The sequence below is a fragment of the Capricornis sumatraensis genome, chromosome 10 (assembly GCF_032405125.1).
Source record: "Capricornis sumatraensis isolate serow.1 chromosome 10, serow.2, whole genome shotgun sequence".
Lineage (NCBI taxonomy): Eukaryota > Metazoa > Chordata > Mammalia > Artiodactyla > Bovidae > Capricornis > Capricornis sumatraensis.
In genome coordinates this window covers 30,214,119-30,229,836 of record NC_091078.1, presented here as the reverse complement: position 1 = coordinate 30,229,836, position 15,718 = coordinate 30,214,119, and the positions used below count along the sequence as shown (strand labels likewise).

The following is a 15,718-nucleotide window of genomic DNA, read 5'->3' as shown; positions in this document are numbered from 1 at the left end:
TATTTATTGCCTTTCCTTTTCCCAAGGCCATTAAAGAGATTCCACTTTGTTTCTTCCCAGGCCATTAGAGATTCCACTTTGTTTCTTCCCTTCACTTGACTTCTGAAAGGCTTTTAGCAGGAAGCAATTTTGGGATGCTATGAGGCCATGTGTGTTGGGGGTGGGGTGGTGGTGCAAAAAAAAGTGAAGGAATAATTTTTCTGGGACCTTTATCAAATGGGAATCTGGGTAAACTAGGGTGTAAGGGAGTACATGAGGGAAGAAAGAAGGATTTTTCGAAGTATTGTTCAAGAATGACAATAAAGAACTTGAGTTACTTTGAAATTCGTCTTTGAATGTCATCAGGTTGCTCTGGCCACAACACAGCTTGGGGTGAGACAAATGGATAAATAATTTAATAGGACTGCAAATTATCAAAAGTCTTACAACAATAATTGAGAGGGTGTGTGTGGGGGGTGCTGTGTGTGCATGCTCTGTCATGTTTGACTCTTTCTACCCCGTGGACTGTAGCCTGCCAGGCTCCTCTGTCCGTGCCATTTCCCAGGAAAGAATATAGGGGCGGGTTGCCATTTCCTACTCCAAGGGAGACGGATTCTCTACCACTGAGCCAGCTGGGAAGACCCTGTGGGGGTAAAGAACACAAAGTAATCTGAAAATGGAAGTTGTTGTTACAAAGTGACATTCACTGTTGTTCCTTTCAGTTTTTGTTGATCAAGATTTGCTATTTTATTATGTTAAAGAAAAGTTAGATAGCTGATTTATGATCTATGACTTTTATAACATGAATAACAATTATATATTTTTTCTTTTCTGGGGCATTGAATTTTACGTTGTCATGGGGGGAAAGGAACACAGGAAGGAGAAATGGAATAAAATTTCGTTCAATATGTCTTTGTTACATATGAAACAAACTTGTCAACTCTCTATTTTCTCTTTTTGTTCTGTCATCTGTCATACTCTGCTCTATAATATTGGCCAAAGTGATAGAATTTTCTTGAATTGAAAATGTAGGACATAGTCTGTAAAGTAACCAGATGTCAGATGAGTTCTTCAAGATTTTAATGATATCAATCAGCATGGCTATGGCAGGTAAAATGATTCTTAGAGTAATCCCTCCACAGTAACTGTTTTATTTTTTTTATTTTTTTATTTTTTTTCTTTCTTCTTTTTTTTTCTTTTTCTTTTTTTTCTTTTAGAATTAAAGATTTTAAAATTAAAAAAAATAATAATAAAATAAAATAAAATTGAAAGAAAAAAAGTAACTGTTTTAAAAATGGTCTTTTATATTATTTGTAAATAAACATAAATATTACATGCTATTTCTATATATAAATCTCCAAAAGGAACAATTTTTATAGACTGTCACTGACACCTCACAGATTTTTTAAAAGAAATTTTCCCTTTATTTGACTGGACTCTTTCATATCATCAACGTTTCTGATTTCATTTAACTTAAAAACACCTAGGATTACTTTAGAGCAGAGTCAATTGGTCATGTAAGAAAAATGGTCCCTTGGGGCTTTTCAGACAGACTCTACCATGTAAGGCTAATCTTTCATAGGTTAGAGAGGTGGATCAACAGCATTCTTGCTTTCATCTTTGTGAAAGCAGAAACTGGGAAAGAAGACTGAAAACATAGAGGGGGTAAGGACTAAGTCATTTCTGCTTTTTGTTGGTAATGTGGTCACGTTAATGACAGTCTTACTCTCATTAACACTCAAATTACTTCATGAACAAAATGAAACCTCAAATTTAGTAATTAGGTGAGTTCACAAACAGGTAGCTAATGGCCTTGCAAACTAGGAAAAGTTCACTAGTCAGAAACTGTCCATGCATTGTTTTCTCACAGGGAACAAATCACAAGACAGTGGCATCGCAGAGATGGAAGAACTTCCTGTGCCACATAACATCAGAATAAGCAACATCACCTGCGACTCATTCAAGATTTCCTGGGAAATGGACTCAAAGTCAAAGGACCGCATCACACACTATTTCATTGACCTCAATAAGAAAGAGAACAAGAACTCCAATAAATTTAAACACAAGGTAAAATGCTAACACATCCTTATATTCATTTGTATCTTAAAACTTTCTAATTATGATGCCATTTTGAAAGAAGGAATAATGTTGCACTGATTACTTATACTTGACATTGAAAATGAAAATTATATGTCATTTAAAAGCTGTATCCTTCCAAGAAATTTTATAAGGAAGTGACACATATATGGGTAAAATACACTTTTTTCTCCCAGAAAAGGTGAAATCTTAACTCTCATACAGACATAAAAATGAACATGTGTCAAAGATTTTATTTAACATTATAATGAGGTAACTGATGAAGTTTTTAATAGAGCCAATTCAAAGGATGGTCCAGAAAAGACATCTTAAGGACCAGGATATTGAAATAAATGTACAGTGGAGGCAAAACCCATGTGGTGTTGGGGAAGAACAAGGGCAATACAGGGAGTACTTCCAGGGGACAAAATTCACTGGCATGTGTTTAGACAAGAATAATGGAATCGGTATCGCCTGTCTACAAATTACAGAGTTGTAGAATATATTCCGCAAAATCAGAGGAAGACAGCCAGCAGAGTGCACTACAGATGGCTCATAGTTTTCCACTGAAGCACACATTTTTCCCTATAAAGAGCTGCCAAAAGGAGAATATCAGTGGCAGCTTATAAACTTTAGAATATTTGTCAAAATACTTATGGGCTGAAAATTGCTTTATGTAATCAATTTTATTTTATTGTTTGAGAGTAAGAATAGCCTTCAGGTGTTTTAGACTTGTAACAATTCTCTGATATTTATGCTTTTAGCTGTCTGCTTATCACTATCTTAACCGATACATATCTCTCTCCAAAAGTAGCTCTAGAGAGGATAAATAGTTCTCTGACTTAAAAATTCTTCCTTATGTATTCAGTGTTTTCACTGATATGAAAACTGATCTTATTTTAATATTTTATAACTAAATTTTAACTTGATAAATCTTTTGGAAGAATTCTTGTCTAAAATTTATGCATTTTACTATATATGTATAGTAAAACTATACATGCTAATGGTGAGTGAGTCTTATATGTACAGATAAATGTGATAGGACAAGATTGATAAAACAGTAATTTCCTATGTTGCAATTTTAATCTTGCTAGTGTTGGATATTCTCTTTGGTGACATTTGGCTTCTTTGAATTAGCTTTGAAATGTTTAGCATTAAATGGTGAGGGGTCAAGGTTTGACCCCATTTCTTCATTCCACACTTAGAATACTATATCTTTGGAAATACAGTGAATACAAACTAGGTTTAGTTACCTTATTAATCATTGTTTTAAAATACCTAGACTTTCTGTGATATAGGCTCCATACTTGAATACAAGTAAAACAAATGTTAGCATATTTGTATGTGAAGCAAACATTTATTTAAAAATATTCTGTCCCTTCACATATAAAATATTTAATAATGGGCTTCTCTGGCTGAACAACAGAAATATATTAAATAAATATAATGTTTTAAAATATTAGAATATTGCACTTTATGGAGCATATGAAGGAATGTACGGAGAAGAACATTATACTAGAAATCAAGATGAATCCATGTACACTTATGCCATTAGCTAGCTGTGTTATCTTTGCATGTTTCTTGATCAAATCGGGCCTTTTTTTTTTTTACATCTGAAGAATAAGAGATTTGAAGATAGTAATTGCTAAATATCTTTAAAGATATTAGCTAGGAATTTAATATGTTCTTCCACACTGTTTACAACGGACTCAAGTTACACTGCTACATTAATTCATCTTCTTCCACCCACCCGTCCCTCTCTTCCTCCTTTCCTTTCTTAGGATGTTCCAACAAAACTGGTGGCAAAAGCTGTTCCCTTGCCGATGACTGTCCGTGGACACTGGTTTTTGAGCCCAAGAACTGAGTACACAGTAGCAGTGCAGACTGCCTCAAAACAAGTTGATGGTGATTATGTTGTGTCTGAATGGAGTGAAATTATAGAATTCTGCACAGCAGGTAAGAGAACTGGGTACAAATATTGGGGGGGGGGGCTTATTTAATAGTTCCTGGAAAACTAATTATAGAAAATATATTTTTGTAATTATTAAGTGGTATTTATTACATTGGTCATTTTTACATTGCCAGTAGCACTGTGTGACAGAAAAAACTGATTAGAGAGAGTGGAGATTCTCAGCAAAACCTGGGTAATGGCATTAAATTACTTCTGTGCTCCATGCACAGTTTGATTTTTCAAAGTAAAGGCTTTACAAATAAAAATTGATGCAGTATGAAAATATATTCAGCATATTTTGAGATTCATTTTGAGAGGGAGAGAGATCTTTTTCCTTCCTTTTTTTCATTTATTTTCACAGTCTTGAAAGAAGGAGGCCAGAAACATCATTCTCTAATTTAAGGAAATGAAGGCAGATCACAATGACTTTACTTAACAGAAATGTTATTGGATTTTTCACTTACTTACTTTTTCACTTTCTCTCTCTAAACTCATGTCATGTGAGTGTGTGTGTCTTTGCTTCATGAAAGTACCTCATAGCCATTTGGCATTGGGGTGTCTAATGTAGACAGCCCATCCCTCTTGATCTTAACTGTACCTTAATAGCCCACTGGGTTGAAAAGGTTACCATAACCGTTCAGATTGTGTTTTTATATAGTTGTTTATTCATTCAGTCAAGAAACAAATATTTATTGAGCACTTAAATAGATGGTGAAGGGACACAAAGACATAGAACTACCTGAACACATCGGCCATCCATTCTTTCTGTCTCTTAGAATAGGGCTTTGTTTCCTCTATGAAACTGTAGAAAGAGGCTAAATGTTTGTTTCCACACAAAGGAGCTTGTAGAAAAAGTCTTAGACACTTGTCTCACCTATTGCAGGTTGCTTAGCAACTTCCCCAGCTGAGGCATCCTTCAGATAAATCAGCTATTTTTTCCCCATAGCCTCACAGAGATTTATTTCAGACTCAGGATGTGCTTAGCTACTGCATTATCTCAATATCTTCTTTTTTTATTAATTTCAAACTCAGTATAAAATTTCCCATGTGGATATGTAGAATGGAAGTTTTAATGCTTAATTATTGTGATTTTATCTTCAACCTTTTTTGTTTGTTCTGTGAGGAAGCTGCTAAGTATCTCAGTGTATGAGAGCCAACCAAATAGTATCCCTCTGGTACTGTATTTCTTCCTAAGATGTCATAGATTGTAAGATCCACCACTTTATGTATTGCTAAGAAAAAATTAAACTGCCAATTAAACTGTGAAACAGTGTTTTCTTATCACATATATTAGGCTCATGTCAGAGATGCTGAAATGTGGGGAAAATATATTTTAGAATAGATGTGGTATACATCATAGTCCAGTAGTCAGTAATTAAATTGCTAAAGATTTCAACATTGTATTAATAGTGTTTAAAGAATTCTCATTTTACCTGTATTTTATGTGTCACATTAGAGTTACTATATCCCCTCAACTTTTCTCCTGAATTAAAATTCCTCCTTGGAATCCACCTCATGCTTACAATTTTTACACATCTTTCCATTTGCCCTTATTGCATCCTACCAGGGATGTAGACACGGTAAAAGACACAGTATCTTTTGACATTGTTTTAATCCATGCTATTTTCCATAGGATTGTACCAAACAGCATCGTAGTATTCATTTTTTAAGAAGCTATAATGTACCTCCTAAAACCCCATTTGACATTAGGGAAAAGTGAGATAATATTTCTTCCTTAGCTTAGGGAAGACTTTTGGTATTTTCAGTTCAGAAATACCTGTCTAGATACTCCATTCTATAATCTATATGACTACATGAGTACATGTTTTATTTCTATGTATATAAAGAAAGACCTTTAGTTTTCTTTCTTTCCTTCAGAGTGATTGATCTGTTGCTCTTTTATTCAAGTATATCCCCTAATTATTCTAAGGAAGTTTTAGGGGTAAATAATAAGGAAAATGCCAGCTTATTTTAAATGTGCCACAGTATTTTTCTATAAATCATTTTGTTTCCATGAGTAAAATCTAAGAATTTTTTTTCAAAGCTTGTTGTTTCAGTTTATTAAAATAATTCAGAGGCTGTTTCACCTAAGCTTTATCAATCACCTTTACTCTGCAAATCTTAGAAAGCGATCTTATATATTGTCTTTTAACCTAGACATCTAATTCACTCAAAATTTGCTGAGCGTATATGGTATGCTATGCACTGTGCAAAGTACTGGAAATAAAACAGAATGCCACTGACCAATCTAGTTTAATCAGTGACACAAATAAAACCCCATAAGAAGTCACAGTTGTCTATGTATTACCTCTTCCCTTAGACTGAATTCTTTGAGAGGAAGAGGAATTTTTTTATCTTTTCAGTTGATCATTCATTTAATTTTGCACAGTGCCTTATATATCACATGTCCTAATCTAAACAAGTGTTCATTGAGCCAGTGGTGCAGTGAGTACGCAAACTATGCTGCCATGAGTAGTTCAACTAGGTTGCTTTCATTTGGAAAGTCTTGAAATCTTTATAGACCAAAATTTTTGCTTAGATTCTAGAACAAGAGTTTGGCAACAATCCTCAAATTTCAAAACAAAAAGCTGGTGAAGCGATCAGCTTTATATTTTCACAAGCTCTTGTGTACTCAAAAACTACCAACTAGTCACCAGAGACCTAGTCTCCAAGTTACTAGCTTTATGGACATGTGGCAAATCATTAAACTGTGGCAAGTCTCAATCTCTGCATCAATAAAATGGTTATATTTAATCTGTCTTCCCAGCCTCATAGATTTAGGGAGTAAATTAGATGGCCATTATTATCATTACTCCTTTAAATTCTATTTGCTATTGCTTTCAGGTTACAATCTTCTTTTATTTGATTCAGCAGCTGAGGGAAGAAAGGCTAGTGTGCTGATTGACATTACTCGAATCCGTGTTCCTTATTTAACACTTTGGTTTCAGGATCTTTAATTTCAGTGAGTGAAAAAAATGCAAGGGTACTCTTAAAAACAACCATAAACAAAAATATTTTTGTAGGAAAAAAGTGCCACAAAGACAGTGAATGTTTTCTTTTTAAGTGCAGTTTCTTAGTCACTGAGATGAGTTTCCCAAAAGAGAATCTGAATAATCTACAAATTATTAAGCATATAGTCAATACTTTTGATAGTGTATTTTTAATAACAAACTTTTTGTTATTTTCAGACTATTCAAAAGTTCATCTAACACAACTGTTGGAGAAGGCCGAAGTGATTGCAGGACGGATGCTCAAATTTTCTGTTTTTTATCGTAACCAGCACAAAGAATATTTTGACTACATTCGGTAAGAATCGAAAAAGATACATAATGATTTGCTTTACTAAGTGCCATTCCAAATTCTAGGCTCAGGTTTCCCTTGAGTCTGCTTCTGTTAAATAGGAATTTTAGCTTTCTTCTCAAAATACTTAATTTACTGACTTTTATTTCCTAGAATAATTAAGTAAAAGAAGAAAATCAGATCATGGGATTTTTTTTTTTCCACTTAGATTCTTTTCTGTGATCACTTGTAATACCAACTCCTATCTGTTTGGGTGAAAGACCTTAAGCCGCCAAGATTAAGGTTGATGAGCATGTCACAGACTCCTTTGATTCCCAGTAACTCAGTACCTTCTGTCTCATACCAACTAATGAATTTTCTCCTGAAAATGAGAGAATAAAAGGGTGACTGTTTCATGAGATATGGTGAATTAGGTGGGATTGTCAGGCTTCTGCCAATGTAGAAATCTCCCAGCTATTATACTGTGTTAATTATTCATGAGGGAAATCTTATTTACTTTGAATTCTAGTGTTCAATAGTATTTTTAGGTTATCCTGTGTTTGTGCCTGAAAAGTTTCCCAGAATTCAAAAGAATTCCATGTCACAAGTAGTTTTAATACTTACAGCCCTTTCATATTTGTAGAAGAGAATTTCAAGAGAGTACATGGGTAGATGTGTGTTTTTAAGAAGCCTTTGACAGTGCTGTACAGGTTCTAAAACTCCTACACAGTAATCCCGATAATTTGTCATTTTAAAAGCCTTGCTCTCACTTTTTAAACTCTTGATGGGATTGTATCTGAAAAAAATTTAGGAAGTTTTGTTGTTTTGTTTCATAACTCTCTAGTTTTTCTTAAAGCAAGATGATGGTTCCAAATCTAAACAAGCTCTAAGCTGTGGAAAATGCAAAGGGAACCAGAGGGAGGTGAAGTTAGGCATGCGTGTTCGTCAAAATAAGTGCTTTGCAATATCATATATTTTGATCATGAAAACAATTCCTGCCTTATGTTTGAGTAGCCCATAAATACAGAGTTTAGTCTATAATTCTCTTTCTGGTAAATTACCCTCGAGTCTATATAATTCATGGAAAATACTGTTCACATAATTTAGAGAATATAAACTGAGAGAGAATACAAAGTATTATACTTGTCAGTTGTTGTATGGGAATAATCACATATGACTTAACAAGAAAGGCATTTCTTTATATTTGTTAAGCGTAAAATTAGAAAGAATAAAAGATCCACTGTTGCTATTTTCTTTCCAAATAAATACAGCAATGGAATAAAATACACCTTTGGTACTAGGCTTAGCCCTGGAAGGCTGCCAGCGTCAATCTTAGGTGGCCACTGGAGGTCACTGTTTCTCTGACTTTTCTCTGTCCTTTTGCCTGTTTTCAGGTCGTTAGATAACTCTAGAATTTGCTCCATCTGTTATCAAAAGTTCTTCCAAGAAGAAAAAAGATAAAGACAGAAAGTATGGAAAATGGAAAGAAAATTGTTGTATATATTGTATGATTGATTCCAATATACTAGTAAAAAAGGTGTATTTACTAACAGGGAAATTTATCTTTGTTGGACTTTCCCTGATAGTCGTAAAATCCATGTAAGTTAAATTTGGTACATTTTATATACATATACTTCAGTATGTTCACATAAAATATATTTGCCAAGGCATGAGTACAGTTTTTCAACACTGCTTTTTTAAAAAGTTGTATTAACTGAAACCACATTAGCATCAATGGATCTTGATTTTCTTTTTATGTAAGGCATTCTAATCAGGGCACACTTTATCAGAATTCATTTAAAATGTCATCTTGTTATTCACAGTGTTTGACTAGAAATAAACCTTTCACTTACCTGACACACTTTCCAAATCATTATGAATTATGAAAAATCCCCAGATAAATTCTGCATCAGTCCACATGGAATGAACTCATTTTGATCTCTCCTTCTAGAAATGAATTCCTATATGAGGACTGCTTTATCTTACCCCTGATCAAAATACCACTTGTGCTCTTCCTTCTTCAAGTTCCCTAGGCAGCTTACTTGTCCTTAAAATACCTTTCTATATCTTAAAGGTTTCCCTCCAGGGATCCACTGATATGGGTAGACATGTGTAGGATTTCCATTAGTGTTCAGCGGTAGACTATATATTCTGAGCTGATGTCTGTCACCGATAGATAGTAAGACATTTCTCCTAGCCTAAGTTCCTGTTTATCTGTTTTTTGCTGTTACTGCGTCATATAATTGCACTTGTAGATTTATGCAGAATACATGCCATATTAATAATTGGGTTTTGTTCATGAGAATGTAATGGGGTAAGAATTTTTGATTCAGGACAAGATAGAATAGACTTATTTCTCCCTGTTCATCCTACTACATACAATTAAAAACCAGGAGTGTCATATATATAAAGCAAACGTAAGAGTCAGAAAGGTGGAAACAAGGTCAACCAGTTAGGGACCTTGGGACCCGAAGGACAACACAGTGATTGATTTTCTATTTAGCTCTCATTCTGGACTAGATGCTAGTCCTCAGCTCACATCAGTGGGCACAGACAAAAAAATATCTGCCCCAAAAGTCTTCTGTGTTTACCCAAATGAATCGGAAAGGGATGTCCTTGAAGGCAAACTTTGTAGATGATAACTGCCTTTACTCCAGCTAAACACCAATGGAAAAAGTATTTTTTCCCACACAGCCAGCCACAGCCAGGTAGGGAACTTAGACTTGCATCTTCCAACTGTTAGGAACCACCCTCCGCTCCTCCTCTACCCCTTGTTGAGGTGGCATCAGAGAAGGCTAATGGGGAGCTGATGTTTACAACCCACACCAGTGGCAACGAGATGCCTGTCAGCCTTCCCACTGGGCTGGTGTCAGAGGCGGCCCAGTGGAAACCAGGACTTTTCATCATAGCCAAGGGATGATAGTAAGGTTAGCCCCTGCAGCACCAGTGAAGGCCACATAGGAAGCAGTAATATCGTCTTTCTCTTTCAGACTTTCTTCACTTAGTATGGTAATCTCTAGATCCATCGATGTTGCTGCAAATGGCATTCTTTCTTTTTTAAGACTGAGTAGTATTTATCTGTCAATGTACATTTAGGTTGCTTCTATCTCTGAACTGTTGTGAATAGTACTACTGTAAACATTGGGGAGCATGTATCTTTTTGAATTTTCATCTTTTCCAGAGATATGCCTAGGAATGGAATTGCTGGATCATATAGTAACTCTCTTTTTAGATTTTTAAGGAAACTCCCTACTGTTTTCCACAGTGGCTGCACCAATTTACAGTCACACCAACCGTGTGGGAGGGTTCCCTTTTCTCCACATCATCTCCAGAATTTATTATTTGTAGACATTTTAATGATGGCCGTTCTCAGCAGTGTGAGAGTGGTGCCTCTTTGTAGTTTCGATTTGCATTTCTCTGATAACTAGCAATGTTGAGCATCTTTTTATGTGCCTATTGGCCATGTTCTATTTGGAGAAATGTCTGTTTAGCTCTTCAGGCCATTTTTTAATTGAGTTGTTTGTTTTTTGTTACTGAGTTATATGCAGTTTATTTTGTAAATTAACCCCTTGGCAATCACATCGTTTGCAAATTATTTTCTCCCAGGCTGTAGGCTGTCTTTTTCATTTTGTTCTTGGTTTCCTGTGCAAAAACTTTTAACCAAGACTAAGTCCCATTTGTTTATTTTTTGCTTTTATTTCTGTTGCCTTGGGAGACTGACATAAGAAAGCATTGGTACAATTTATGTCAGAGAATGCTTTGCCTATGTTCTAGGAGTCTTATGGTGTTCTCTTATATTTAAGTTTTTAAGCCATTTTACCTTTATTTTTGTGTATGGTGTGAGGGAGTGTTCTAACTTCATTCTTTTACATGTAGTAGTCCAGCTCTCCCAACACCACTTGCTGAAGAAACTATTTTCTCCATTATATACTCTTGCCTCCTCCATCAAAGATTAACTGACTGTAGGTGTATGGGGTTTTCTCCCGGACTCTGTTCTGTCCCATAGATCTACATGTCTATTTTTTGTGCTGTTATCATGATATTTTGCTTACTGTAGCTTTGCAGTATTGCCTGAAGTGTGGGAGGGTTATGCCTCTAGGTTAGTTCTTTTTCCTTAGGATTGCCACAGCAATTCTGAATCTTTTATGGCTCCATATAAATTTTAGGATTATTTGCTCTAGTTCTGTGAAAAATTTCATGGGTAATTTTATAGGGGTCATATTAATTTGATAGGGAACCAATTAAATGTAGACCGCTTTGGGTTCAGTTCACTTCAGTCGCTCAGTCGTGTCCGACTCTTTGAGACCGCATGAATCGCAGCATGCCAGGCCTCCCTGTCCATCACCAACTCCCGGAGTTCACTCAGACTCACGTCCATCAAGTCAGTGATGCCATCCAGCCATCTCATTCTCGGTCGTCCCCTTCTCCTCCTGCCCCCAATCCCTCCCAGCATCAGAATCTTTTCCAATGAGTCAACTCTTCGCATGAGGTGGCCAAAGTACTGGAGTTTCAGCTTTAGCATCATTCCTTCCAAAGAAATCCCAGGGCTGATCTCCTTCAGAATGGACTGGTTGGATCTCCTTGCAGTTCAAGGGACTCTCAAGAGTCTTCTCCAACACCACAGTTCAAAAGCATCAATTTTTTGGTGCTCAGCCTTCTTCACACTCCAAATCTCACATCCATACATGACCACTGGAAAAACCATAGCCTTGACTAGACAGAACTTTGTTGGCAAAGTAATGTCTCTGCTTTTGAATACACTATCTAGGTTGATCATGACTTTTCTTCCAAGGAGGAAGCATCTTTTAATTTCATGGCTGCAGTCACCACCTGCAGTGATTTTGGAGCCCCCCAAAATAAAGTCTGACACTGTTTCCACTGTTTCCCCATCTATTCGCCATGAAGTGATGGGACCAGATGCCATGATGTTCGTTTTCTGAATATTGAGCTTTAAGCCAACTTTTTCATTCTCCTCTTTCACTTTCATCAAGAGGCTTTTTAGTTCCTCTTCACTTTCTGCCATAAGGGTGGTGTCATCTGCATATCTGAGGTTATTGATATTTCTCCCGGCGATCTTGATTCCAGCTTCTGCTTCTTCCAGCCCAGTATTTCTCATGCTTTTTTTTAAAAAAATAGATAATATGGGGAGAGAGGTCGGGGTTCAGGATTGGGAATTCATGTACACCTGTGGCAGATTCATGTCAATGTATGGCAAAATCAATACAGTATTGTAAAGTAAAATAAAAAATAAATTTTTAAAAAATAGATATTTTCATAATATTAATTCTTGTAGTCTAAGATCATGGGCTGTCTTCCCATGTCTCTTACTTTCTCTTTCGTTGGTATAACTGAATGGAAGGGAGCAAGGAGCAGGAAGAACTACATGACAGAGGTCCAGCCCAGTGGGAGGTGAGAAGTGTAGAGAAAAGAGCTGAGAAAGTGGTAACGGGAGATACCAGCTCTGTTCTAAGCAAAATGCAAGTAAGATGACCTGAGTAGTCAACTGGGCCTGGGTTAAAAAACTGAAGCAAAAAAATAAAACAAGATGCTTTTGTACTGACGTACATGGACAACATTCACTTTAGACCTAAATTCTGGCAGACTTTGAAGAAACATTCAGCATGTTTAGCCAGCGTTGTCAGTCCAGTTTTGTCTTCCCCAAATCACTTCTAAAACCCAGTAGGCTTATAGTGGATGTGATTTCAGCCATAACATTTCTCATTCCACTTTTGTTTTCCTGGTCAGGAAATTTATCATGTTAAAAGACCTCCAAGGTTTGTAGCAGAGCATTCTTACCTTAGGGTCATGGCTGGAATTTAGCTTTTTGTAAGTAATGTCAAAAGATGCATTCTCCTTGATCTGATGGTAGGATGGATGAGCACCCAGGCTCTTAATAGTAGACAGTTGACTTGTAGTCTATCACCATTCAACTCTATACATTAGTAGCTCTACCACCACTGTACCAGGCAGTGACCATTTATTTTCTCTTGCAGAGAACATCATGGGAATGCTATGCAGCCCTCCGTCAAGGATAACAGTGGCAGCCATGGCTCCCCTATCAGTGGAAAATTAGAAGGCATCTTCTTTAGCTGCAGCACTGAATTCAATACTGGGAAGCCACCCCAGGATTCACCTTATGGAAGATACAGGTTTGAGATTGCAGCAGAAAAACTTTTTAACCCCAATACTAACTTATACTTTGGGGACTTCTACTGTATGTACACTGCTTATCATTATGTGATTCTGGTCATTGCTCCTGTGGGATCACCAGGAGATGAATTTTGTAAGCAGCGCCTTCCTCAACTAAATTCCCAGGATAATAAATTTCTGACGTGCAGAGAAGAAGATGGGATGCTGGTTTACCACCATGCCCAGGATGTCATTTTAGAAGTCATTTACACTGACCCCGTGGATCTTTCTCTAGGCACCGTGGCAGAAATCACTGGTCATCAGCTCATGAGCTTATCTACTGCGAATGCAAAGAAAGATCCCAGCTGCAAAACCTGTAATATTAGTGTTGGACGTTAATGCCCACTTTTCTTATTCTGAGGCCCCCTTTCTTCCCGTAGGAGCCCTGATCCTCTGTTGTCCATTTTCATCACCCAGATGTTTTCCACTGAAGCATGCACATGCCACTGTCACCGAAAGCGAACCATCACTTCTCAGATTTCCGAGCTGTTGTAGTGTTTCCCAGTCCCTACCCTTCCCACGACTTTGAGAGATGAACTGTCCTAAGTTGTTTCTGACACCCTCTTGCCTAGATGCTGCAATGTTTTTATTTTTCCTCTATGCCAAACATAACCAAACTATTATATAAACTGCTTTAGTAAAATACAAAATAATGGCTTATAAATGGTGTTTAAATATGCTCTCATTTTAATCTACTGAACAAATATTGGGATAACTCCAAACCGCATGAAAAAGTGTAATTGCAGCATGAGTTAAATCTTGAAGCCTAGAATTGTCAGCACTTCCAACTTATTGTTTGACAGTGTTATTTATGTTATTTATATTAGCTAACAGGAAACAACTACTGTGTTTCAACATAATAAATATAATAGAAAAATATTTTATTTGTATTGTTGTATAAAATATTTACAATCTTATAGAATATATAGAGTTACATCTTAGTAGCAATTGTATACATGTCACGAAACCATTTCCCTTATCAAAGATGTAGTTTGTAAACCTCAAATAGTTGTGTATCTGTCCTGTTACAAGTACATAACTTTAATTAAACAAATTTGTGAAGGACATTATTCTGATTCATAAAGGTTATAAAATATCAGGTAAATATAGGTAACTATAGAGAAAACAATAAGCCTCTGAAACCATCTGCTTCAGAAATAGTCAATATTAATCCCATCCAAACTATATGAAAATGTGAATTTGTTCACCATTGTGCTTAAACATTACAGAAAAGAGAACTACAAACGTGGCTGGTATGAGAGAGAAAATGTGGACCTTTTACTTATTTTTACAAAAGCAAAATAATAAACGTGGTTTAATACAAAATAACAAAACAATATACACTGAAGTTAATGATGCAAATAAAGTATCCTGGCTTCTTTTCCAAGGTGTTACAGCAAACATTTTCTAAACCTTTCATTTTATACAGAATGAGTAACAACTACAGTTCATGGGATAATTTTTTGACTTTACAAAGTATAGACCTTGGAACATTAAGAAAAACACATATTCCCAATGGAAAAATAGTTTATATATCTTATAGTAAACAAAAAGATTAGCTATTATAACTATGATCACATTAGATTATATGCTACACACATCTATCCAAAATACCTATTTTCAAATTTTAATACAATATTTTATTTTAATATAAACATCTGTCAATTATAAACAGATAATTCACAAAGTACATGCTCTCAGAATGAACTTTGGTAATCAGAAATGTAAAATTTTAAGGAACAGATAAAATAATGTGCTATTTTTATATAGAAATAAAAAATTAGCAGTGACACATTCTAGTATATTTTAGGGTGCTGAAAGCCTAGCAGACTTAAGGGACAAGGTAGTAGATTTTTTATCACTTAAAAATCTATTAGAAGTTTCAAGTAAATTACATTCTTAATGACTGTATCCCTTTCTATGTAAAATGAGTTTCTTTTGTTGTTCTTATTGGGTTAAAAATCATGCTCTTTCCGTATGTCAGTATAAGCAGTCTTTGGACATTAAGTAGACTTTCTCTAACCAGTGGTCCATTTAACAGGTGGACACTTTTTATTACTTAGGTTTGATAAAATACATGTTTTCTGAAGTAATTATACTGACTCTGCATTTTCTCCTTGGCGTGGAGAAGGCTGAATTTTATTTTCCAATTATATGTTACTTACTGTATTTTCTCCCATTTTAATCCCTTCTATTCATGTATAATTACACTTGCCATCCATTCTTAACAACAGCTAATACTCC

General features: G+C 35.6%; 1 protein-coding gene across 1 annotated transcript in view; it reads left to right on the top strand.

Moving 5' to 3' along the window:
• The window catches only part of PHYHIPL (phytanoyl-CoA 2-hydroxylase interacting protein like), a 109,978-nt gene extending 96,165 nt beyond the window's left edge, over positions 1-13,813 (top strand). Inside the window, exons 2-5 of the mRNA XM_068983010.1 lie at positions 1,850-2,046; positions 3,837-4,011; positions 7,195-7,312; positions 13,279-13,813. Of these exons, the coding sequence (XP_068839111.1) occupies positions 1,850-2,046; positions 3,837-4,011; positions 7,195-7,312; positions 13,279-13,813 (1,025 nt within the window). The remainder of the gene's footprint in view (positions 1-1,849; positions 2,047-3,836; positions 4,012-7,194; positions 7,313-13,278) is intronic.
• The last annotated feature ends 1,905 nt before the right edge of the window (positions 13,814-15,718 follow it).